The sequence below is a fragment of the Chrysoperla carnea genome, chromosome 3 (genome assembly GCF_905475395.1).
Source record: "Chrysoperla carnea chromosome 3, inChrCarn1.1, whole genome shotgun sequence".
Classification (NCBI taxonomy): domain Eukaryota; kingdom Metazoa; phylum Arthropoda; class Insecta; order Neuroptera; family Chrysopidae; genus Chrysoperla; species Chrysoperla carnea.
Window position 1 is genome coordinate 66,992,368 of NC_058339.1, and position 10,451 is coordinate 67,002,818.

A 10,451-nucleotide genomic window follows, 5' to 3' on the forward strand; every position below is an offset into this window, starting at 1 on the left:
GTTGAAATACCATGTATAGACTCTTTTATTTCATAGAAGTAAAGAAAGATAGCCACACACACATTACCGATATTCCCATATAATACATACTATTTAATTTGCGCCTCATTTGCGCTCTCACGGGTAAAAACAGTGATGTTAACGAAAAAATTTTTCAAACGAAGGTTGTTTATTGTTTTATAAGGATCATTTATACTTAAACTTTTATTCTATTTCTAAGGGTTTACAAGCTGAGAATTTCAGCTTGATATATTTTTTCGTTTTTGAGTTGTCGTGTTGTCAGACAGACAGACAGGCAGACAACCAGAAATGGATTAATTAGGTGACTTTATGAACACCTATGCCAAAATTTTGTTCATAGCATCAATATTTTTAAGCGTTACAAACTTGGGACAAATTAACTTAGTATACCTTACAAGGTATAAAAATTATTCACAAATTTAAAAAGGCGAAAAAGTTAATTTTTTAGGCAACTTTATATACGATTATGTGCTCTATCATGCATATAGATCATACAAAATCCATAATGCGACATCTGTGTCATCTTTCGACGACACTAAATATTAAAGACAACCATAATGATAATAATAAAAAAATATTTCTCAATTATCGCAAGCAATAATTTGATTTTAATAATTAAGGTTATGAGCACAGGGAAATTATCATAGAAGTAATAATCTCTTTGAAAATTATTTTGGATGCATTCTCATCAGAATATCATTGTGTTATAAATCACGATTCGCGATCGAATGTTAATTTCACAATCGCTGGATTGTTGCTATTAGCCACTTACCTCTCACAAGTAAAGTAAATTTATTTCACAGTTGTACATATTCACAGCCAGTTTAAAAATAGGGAAGTTTTATCTAATAGATAAATAAAATGTAGGTTTACTTCTGCAATTGATACTTAGCTAATCACGGTGGCTCTATCGCTAAAACCATTTTCCGTAAATAATTAATCTGAAGATTTATTTTTTTAGATTTATTACGAGTTTGAAATGGGGGAAGTAAATCCTACTTCATCTAATGCAACGATAGCTTCAAATGATGGACTTGTAGACAATTGGCAAGCTTCAAGAGAAAAAGTCAGTGAACGGTTTGGATATTTGTTTAACAATGAAAAATTAGCTGATATACATTTCATTGTGGGAAAGTGTACTAAACAACAACGGATACCAGCACATAAACTCGTTTTATCTGCTGGGAGTGTTGTCTTTGAAGCAATGTTTTCTGGTCCTTTAGCAACAACATCCGATGAAATGGAATTACCTGATGTTGAACCACTAGCATTTTTAACGTTTCTTAAATTTATTTATTCGGATGTAGTACAAATATGCCAAGAAACAGTAATGTCCACTTTATACATAGCCAAAAAATATTATGTGTCAGCTTTAGAACGGCATTGTGTGGATTTTTTAAAAAGTAACTTAAATGCTAATAATGCTTTTTTGTTGTTAACGCAAGCCCGTTTATTCGACGAACCACAGCTAGCAGAATTATGCTTAGATACAATTGATAAAAACACAAAGGATGCAATTGCTGCGGATGGATTTACGGATATCGATTTGGATACATTGATTGTTGTATTAGAACGTAACACATTATTAATTGAGGAATTCAAATTATTTGAAGCCATTGAACGTTGGACGAAAGCAGAATGTGCTAGGAAAAAATTACCTTTAACATCAGAAAGTATGCGTTCTGTTTTAGGTCGAGCATTTGGGTTAATACGTTTCTTATTGATGTCTATTGAAGAATTTGCTTTTGGGCCAGCTAAAAGTGATTTATTGAATGATCGTGAAGTTAGGGAAATGTTTCTATACCTAACCAAAGTAAATCCAAAACCAACTGATGGAATCTTAGATGTGCCAAGATGTGCTATGACTGGTAAAGAAAAGTCCGTGAATCGATTTCCACAAGTTGTTGGGAATTGGAGCTTTGCCACTCCCATCAATAGATATGATTGTATTCAATTTTCGGTTGATAAACGTATTTTTGTCGTGGGTTTCGGTTTATATGGGTCGATTAATGGACCGGCCATACATGAGGTACACTTAAATTTGAAAAGATCAGTAACAGGTGTGGTACGTGGATCGGAAAAAACTTCATTAAGTAGCAATGGCTCAAGTTCTCCATACCGAGTGATGTTCCAGAGCCCTATTGAAATATTACCCAATACATTGTATACGGCTAGTGTTATATCTAAGGCAAGTGACAATTATTAAAGAATTTTCATTTAACATTTTTACGCAAACATATAATATAGAGGGTTTACCACAATAACCGCCTTCGAACAAGACAGTGTCATAGACTTCTTACAGAGCGTAAATAAAATTATAATTAAAATTACATAGTTAAATAGAACTATAACGTGTATTGAAATTGACGTTCGCGTGACCAGCTTTATTTAACACAATGTATTGCTGAAACGAATATTTTCAACGTCCGTTAGCTTTGACGCCCTTGTGACTAAAACCTTCGACTATTTCTATCCGACGTACCATTAAGCAATCTTCATTAATTTTAATGAACTTCAGTCTAAAATATTTACATATTTATTAAAAATTAAAAATTTTCTTTTATTTAAACAGGGGCCAGCTACATATTCTGGAATTAATGGGAAGAGCACAATTACAATTGATGGTTCAACTTTTCAATTTTCTAATAAGTTGGAAATACATTCCAATAATCTAACAAGTACAGAAAGTGGACAAATACCGGAAATTATATTTTATTCGTGAACGCAGAAAGTATTTACCTGAATATTTATATATACTTTTTTGGGCATGCAAAATTGTTGTTTTCCATGTAATGTTGAATGCACACCGCACGTGATTAGCAACGGGTGACTAGCAAATATAGAAAGATATATCACTGCAGTCTATGAAATTATGATTAAACTCTAAATTTTTCAATCATCATAAATTTATTATACGCAGTTGCTAATCGCTTATCATCCACCTCCTTGTGTGTGAATTCATCATAATGGCTTCTTCTGGTCGATAAGCAGTCACAGTGAATTATAATGTCTTACTAGACACTCTATAATTGACTACTTGAAAGTAAACGATTGTCATTTTGATTCCTAGCGCTATTTTTGGTCAAACAGTCAATAATTACGTACTTGTAAAAAGTTATTGTGATAATGTATTTTTTAAGAAATGTAACAATTATATGTAAATAAATGAAGTGTCAACCATTTCTTTCCTTGGTGAAGTGTTAATCATTATTACGTTAAAGACATTTCATTTCCTCATCCTAAAAACGTCTCTGAGCAACACCAATTTTTATGCATTCTTTAAATCCTAATAGACACAGATAAAAATCAAACTTATGTGAGGCCGATATCGAGGTGCAATTAATGCTATAAGAGATTATTTTAGGCTCCATTAAATGACAAAATGATCACAAAAAGTCTAAAATGTATGTGTTTTTAGTTTTTAATTATTGTGATCATTTAGAGTTGAGGATAAGACTTTCAGTTTGGAATTAAATATAGTTTATTAATCGATATCAAAATTTAAGGCCACCAATCGCTAAAAACATACAAACAACAACGAGTGACAAAAAGCTGGGAATTGTCGCTCCCTAAATTCTCCGAATTAATTAATTTAAATGTAATATAACTTAAGTACATAAAAAAATTGATATTATCACTCAATTGATCGAGATTTTATAACCGGACTAACATTTTCGATTATTTAAAAATTATATTAAATACTTCTCGTACGAAATCAAGCTTAAATTACTTTACAAGCTTCAAATAACAATTATTATACCCTTTATATATGAGATGTATATTAGGGTGTACTAATTTTAGTCCCAAGTTTGTAACGCTTAGAACTATTTATGATACGAACAAAATTTTGGTATAGGTATTCATAAAATCACCTAATTAATCCAAATCGAAAAGAGATATCAAGTTGAAATTTTTAATGCCTACTCAGAACGCAAAAAGTGAGCTTGAGTTCGTAAATAAGCACCATTGGTCTTGGTCTCGTAGAACCCATCTTGCAGCAAACCGTTAGAGATAGAACATTTTTAAATGTAAAAAATCTTCCTTATAAAAAAATAAACAACTTTTTTTTCGTAAACATCACTGTTTACCTGTGAGGGCACAAATTAAGACAAAACTTTTGTGTCCATTTTTTCCAAAACTATAAAAAATAGGGAGTTGAAAATTTGTAGGTAGCTCAACAAGCGGTCTTGTGATACATTTTCGAAAAACGTATTAGCAACTGAAGCCCTTTGTATAATAAATGTAGTAAACATGGTCATGATAAACAATTTTACTAATAACAAGTGAAAACAAACAATTGACTAAGTTAATTGTTGAAATACCATGTATAGACAGTTTTGATGACGCAATCGTTTGTTTTCTGACGTCGCGTAAATAAAGAAAGATTTCCACTATTAAATAGCCACACACACATAACTGATATTCCCATATTAATACATACTACAAAATTTTCACCTAATTAGCGCCCTCGTGGGTAAACAGTGATGTTTACAAGAAAATGTTTCAAACAAAAGTTGTTTATTTTTTTATAAGGAACATTTTTTACATTTAAACATTTGTTCTATCTCTAACGGTATACAAGATGGGTTCTACGAACCCAAGACCCAATTGACCTATGTTGCTCATTTACGTCTTAAGCACACTATAAAAAATTTTAGCTTGATATCTCTTTTCGTTTTTGAGTTATCGTGATGACAGATGGACAGGCAACAGATAGACAGACATACGGTAATGGACTAATTAGGTGATTCTATGAACACCTAAATCAAAATTTTTTTCGAAAAATCAATATTTTTAATCGTTACAAACTTGGGACTAAACTTAATATACTATGTATATTTCATATATACATGGTATAAAAATAGTAAAGAAAGCCAATTGTAATTTGTAAATAAATTTTACGAAAGCTCAATTATTAGTTTACGAAATCGTATACAATTGTTTCCCAGAGCGACGTGCGTACAATACACCGTGAATATGAACTTTGATGACATCAATGGTGGATTTAGGTAATTTTACGTTAAGTGATTGGCAGGACACTAGAATATGAGGAATACATATTCTCCAAACGTCAACATCCAAAATAAATTTTTATAAAAATTAGTAGTGAAATATTTTTGTATCTTTTATCCTCATCCTGTGATTAACATTTTTAAGTGAGTACTAAATTATAAAATAATTATTACTGTTAAATAAATTACCAAAAAACGTGATTAACTCATTTGAAAAAAAAAAAAATTGTTTACAATAATTATTAAATAAGCGCAATTAATTTCTTTTGTTTAGAACTTTTTCTTGGTAAAATGGTAACGACAAACATTTTATTCACGATGAAATAGATTTAAAAGCAAAATAGGGAGACGAAAAGGTACAATGACCCGACCACCAAATGAAAATCTCCCGACAGTTAAGCTAGTTGTTGTGGGAGATGGGGGTGTCGGGAAAAGTGCAATAACGATACAATTTTTTCAAAAATTGTTCGTTACTGACTACGATCCGACTATAGAAGACAGTTATATACAACATACCGAGGTCGATGGACAATGGTGTATATTGGATGGTAAATATTTTGATTAATTAGTTTTGAAAATGTAACTTGATATATTAAAACTCCATTTTCAGTTTTGGATACTGCAGGGCAAGAGGAATTCAGTGCTATGCGAGAACAATATATGAGGAAAGGGGATGGATTTTTGTTAGTATATTCGGTAACAGACAAACAGAGCTATGAAAATATTACGAATTTCCATACGCAAATTTTACGGGTGAAAGACAGGTAAGTCGTTAAAAACAATGAATTATTTAATAAAAGGTCGCAGAATTCCAAAATGTATAGTATTTCAGTACAAGAGATATCAATACAAAAAATTAATTATTTAATTTTACTTGTAATAGTTGGATGTAATGCTTTTGCAATTTATCACATTTCTTATATTTCAAGCACTTTACACACACGTATGTGCAGTAAAAGGGACCCAAATTTGTCGCACTTATAGAGGTATTCCACTTACCGAGTGTCTCAGATATCCAGATATAAATAAAAATTAGTCTCATTTACATAGGATTCATTAATAGAGGTCAGAATACAGGTTATTTCAATTATAGAAGTGCGATTATCAAATAAAATAACATATTATCAAAATATAATAATATATAGTATTATTAAATAACATAACGTATTATCGAATCACAACATTTCTCAAGTTCTGGATATTCTGATAAACGTACACGTTTTAGTTTTCTTTGTTCTTTAGAACATTATGATTGAATTTTATCTTTAATCTGAATTACTCAATAAATAATAGACTTTGACACTTTAAATTCGACACAGACTTCATTGCGTTTCTTCCCGTGTTCATAGACGGGTATTAACTGAGTTTTTCACGCAAAGATAACGATCTGAGCCTTCGTTTCGGCATTTTTCAAATAAACATCCGTATTATAGTAAAGCAAAACTAAAACTGAAGGTCATTGAGGCTCAAAATTAGTTAAGTGCGGAAATCAGATAGAATTTCTCAGTTCTTATTTACAGAGGTTAATGCATATTCAAAAATTCACACACTGTCTGAGTTATAGAAATAACTATGACGATAAAATCGAAAAACGAATCCCAGACATAGAGTTTTGCTTCATTCCACTAACAGAGGTAATTTAGTGCCAAAGTGTTGGGACCTCAACATGAGTTCCAGTTATAGAAGTTTCTCACTTATCCAGGTTCCACTGTATTACCAAGCTTCACTTTATTATCACAAGGACATTACATTTAGCCACTACAAATACACGAAAAAAAGGCAATAATGGTGTTTTCGTACGATTGGTTTCTATGCCGAAATTAATAATTTTCATGCATTAATTTTTTGAACACTGAATAAAATTTTTCTCCATCTATGCAAAAATATTCGTTTTCGTATCTGCATATTTCTACTAATCCCTAAATCTGCAAACTGATTACAATTTATTATTCTAGGGATGTGTACCCAATGTTGCTCGTTGCAAACAAAGTGGATTTGGTACATTTACGTAAAGTAACCGAGGAAATGGGTCGTGAATTAGCTCATAAATTGGGTATTCCTTATATTGAAACAAGTGCCAAAGATCCTCCATTGAACATCGATGCAACTTTTCATGAAGTTGTTCGTATTATACGTAATCAACCACCGGCCGAACTGGAAAAACGAAAAAAGAAGAAAATTAAATGTGTCATATTATAATTTTATTTTTATTTCGCTATGTTTGTAATTTATTTTAACTTCAGCTACGATTGAAAATTTTGTGACAAAAGAAAAAAAGAAGTACGATACACCAGAATATGGTGAAATTATTTAAAGGGACAAACAATCTCTTTAAATTATCTTCACGCTCGTGTTTTAGAAATTTTAACTTGATGTTTGATATTAACAACGCTTTTTATATGAAATTTTTTTTATTTTTGTTAAGTTTCGAATTGTTATTGTATTTTAACTATAAGGATATTGTTTTGCTCACCGTAAAATAATGCGAGGTTACTTCAATACGAGATCTCCAAATTTTATTCTAGTCTTATTATTAATATTTTAATTTTAAGTTAAGAAATCATTTTTTTACGTAAAATTTTTATTAAAAAAATTAGTTGTAGACAGAGTTGGACAAAATTTATTCGAATAACGAATAAGAATAACCAGGTTTTTCGTGAATGGAAATTATCGAGTGATTATTTTAATAATTATTCATTGGAATACCTTATTAACTTTTCTCGAAAAATTAGAAGTACACATGAAAGACTGTTGATTGTACCAAAAAAATATTTTACGCGGATTTATCCGAATAAAATAACGAATCAATTATTCATTTGAATAAATTATTAATCATTCGAGAATACAAAAAAAAATTATTCGAATAATGCCCATCTTTGCTTGTAGGAGATAGTGTACATGAAATTGAACAGGTATTTAGATGTGATCATCAGAATGTTGATCCTAGTAAACCCTCTTTGATATCACCAAACTTGATTTGGTTTTTGCAATGTTTTCAGAGGCACAACATATTTTTATACGTATCTAAGAAGTGGAACCTATTTCTTAAGAGAGGATAATTGCTATTGCACTCATTGCTTCAGTATAACTTTTTAAGGTAGGTCCATAAAGTGACTGTCAGTTAATTGGTTAATATTTCATGTCATCTATACTGGGTCAGTGTATTTGATTAACTTTATGGACGCACGCTATATGTTATTCTGATGAATTGATCCGAGAGTGCACGAACAAATTAGTTAACTTATTTTACCAAGGTAATAAATCATCTTTCTATTTGAAATGTCTTCCAAGCTCAGGAAGACACTTTGAATAATTTAGTAAAGTTAGATTTGTTTTAACTTTGAATAGAGAGATAAAAGCTTTCAAAATAAATTCATTTTAAGAGAAAACTTACAAAAAAAAAACATAAATCCCATTTTTAAGGCTGATATCCTACAAAATATAGGATGTATCCAAATAAAATTGGAAATGCCTCTTTTTCAATTTATCTAGTTCCAGGACTTAAGTACTTCTTTAACCAAAATAAAATCGATTTAGGTTTAATTTTTATCACAAAGAGTTTACTGAGAGTGATGTTTTTCATTTCATTTGTCTCAAATTCGATCGGTACTGTGAAAATTGATATTAATTGTTCCTACATAACAATTTTTAAAGAGCTAGGTCAGTACACTAATTTTATTTTGTTAAACCTTTTTTACATCGACAATAACGATTACATCGATTACTAATTATAAAAAAAAAAAAAACAATTAAGGAGATCTCGTATTTAAAAGGAAACTTTCTATATAACCCCCTCTGAAAATAAAATCTAATATTCTGCATTGAATGTTTCTATTTTATATACTTGTATGAGATTGCTCAATAATTTGAGATTTTATCAAATCAAATTATTTAAATAAATCACTCGGAATATATTTTTATAAAAATACTGATGAACGCACATAAATATATTTAAAGCCAATTTATTATTTTATGAGACTAAAACTTTTCGAATGCCATATATAATATATACTATAGAAAATCTCAAAATATTAATATTACAATCTCAAAGATGTTATTCTGTTTATTATATATTTTATAATATAGTTATTTTTTTTCTTTATTCAAATCTAAAAAGCTCAAAAAATATGTATAATTAATTGTATTCTAACTGCCACTGACAAAAAATTTTTTATTTCCAACAATATAAAAAAAAATAGTTTTTGTTATTTATCTAAGCTTTGTTTTTGGACTACACAATTTTTGTACACTAAAAAATAAACAATATCAATAAAAAATTCTGTTTTGAAATAATTGCATCATTTATTAATATCCTACCATGCCAGGGTGACGGTGATCGTTTGAAATACTGTAGTTGCCTGATGTCGAATTTGCCATATTACCCATAAACATGTAAAACTATACTTAATTCCATAATAAAATTTGAAAATGGTAATAAAATTGACAAAAAACGAGGACGTTATAAGCCATAGAAGCATTCAAACATTGTAATTGTCCCATCTGCTTTTAGCAAAAAGTTATATATATGTAATCTCTATGGTGATACCGGTCAATGACATCACCAAACTATATTTCCCTCTTTGTTACAAGCATTCAAAGACTTTTGCCCATCTCCTTTTAGCAAAAAGTTATATATGTAATCTCTTTGGTAATATCAGTCAATGACATGGACACCACTAAACTAAATATCCCCTTTGTTTAATTAGAAATTTTAATCGTTCATATGTTGCATACTACTAAAGATTTTCAAAAACCGACTACACTTTTATGCCCATTCAGTGAGAATTCTTCACCTGAAGTGATAAAAAAATTTTAGTAAACATATTCTCTGATAGTACGAACTGAGAGTTTTCATATTTTAAAAAATCCGTCCGTTTTTACAACGTGATAATAAAGAGAAAAATAGTAGTTTTTAAGAAAGAAAACTTTGAAAAAAATCAGAGAAGATCTTATTTTAAAAAAATCGGAAAGGTACGAAAAATCGATTTTTTGCAAAAAAAAAGCTCATTTTTTTGCGTTTTCACTGTTTTATCATGCATCTGCGAGGTTAATAATTATGTAGAGGTTGTAGGGTAACTCTTAGCGAAGGATGTTGTAGGATGCTTCGTTACCGATTGCGCACGGCTTTATCGAAGCACCAATTTTTACATTTTCGAAAATTGAAAAAGTTACCATTAAAAGCTACAATTTGATCCTCGTTCGGATTTCTTGGAAGTCATTCAAGTCGAGAATAAAATCGTGTTTTCTTGCAAAGTTTCGATTGAATTTGATTTCAGCTAGTCTCATTTTTTTCGTCGAAACTCGAGAATTCTCGAGTCTTGAGAAGTAAAAAAGGTCGAGAAACCAAAAACTCTACTAGACAGATCGATATTAAAAAGCGAGAGTTCATTGCCACAACTTAGAGGGGATTTCCAGGAA

The 10,451-nt window shown here is 30.1% G+C and overlaps 2 protein-coding genes across 2 annotated transcripts; both read left to right on the plus strand.

Moving 5' to 3' along the window:
• The first annotated feature begins 570 nt into the window (after positions 1-570).
• Positions 571-3,193, plus strand: LOC123294990 (BTB/POZ domain-containing protein 2-like). The gene is made up of 3 exons (XM_044876178.1): positions 571-884; positions 983-2,209; positions 2,594-3,193. Exons 2-3 carry the CDS (start codon positions 1,001-1,003, stop codon positions 2,741-2,743), a joined length of 1,359 nt encoding a protein of 452 aa, XP_044732113.1. The 5' UTR covers positions 571-884; positions 983-1,000; the 3' UTR covers positions 2,744-3,193.
• A 1,842-nt stretch (positions 3,194-5,035) lies between these two features.
• On the plus strand, positions 5,036-7,552 carry LOC123294991 (ras-related protein M-Ras-like). Its single transcript, XM_044876179.1, has 4 exons — positions 5,036-5,177; positions 5,308-5,581; positions 5,644-5,797; positions 6,989-7,552. The coding sequence occupies exons 2-4, from the start codon at positions 5,395-5,397 to the stop codon at positions 7,230-7,232; spliced, it is 585 nt and encodes a 194-aa protein (XP_044732114.1). The 5' UTR covers positions 5,036-5,177; positions 5,308-5,394; the 3' UTR covers positions 7,233-7,552.
• Positions 7,553-10,451: the final 2,899 nt, after the last annotated feature.

What these genes read in the sequence shown, in the direction of transcription:
- LOC123294990 (XM_044876178.1), top strand. Translation starts at nt 1,001, where the DNA reads ATGGGGGAAGTAAATCCTACTTCATCTAATGCAACGATAGCTTCAAAT. An exon ending in CGGCTAGTGTTATATCTAAG is followed by an intron (nt 2,210 to 2,593) that starts GCAAGTGACAAT and finishes TTATTTAAACAG; the next exon opens with GGGCCAGCTACATATTCTGG.
- LOC123294991 (XM_044876179.1), top strand. Translation starts at nt 5,395, where the DNA reads ATGACCCGACCACCAAATGAAAATCTCCCGACAGTTAAGCTAGTTGTT. An exon ending in ACAATGGTGTATATTGGATG is followed by an intron (nt 5,582 to 5,643) that starts GTAAATATTTTG and finishes CTCCATTTTCAG; the next exon opens with TTTTGGATACTGCAGGGCAA. An exon ending in ATTTTACGGGTGAAAGACAG is followed by an intron (nt 5,798 to 6,988) that starts GTAAGTCGTTAA and finishes TTATTATTCTAG; the next exon opens with GGATGTGTACCCAATGTTGC.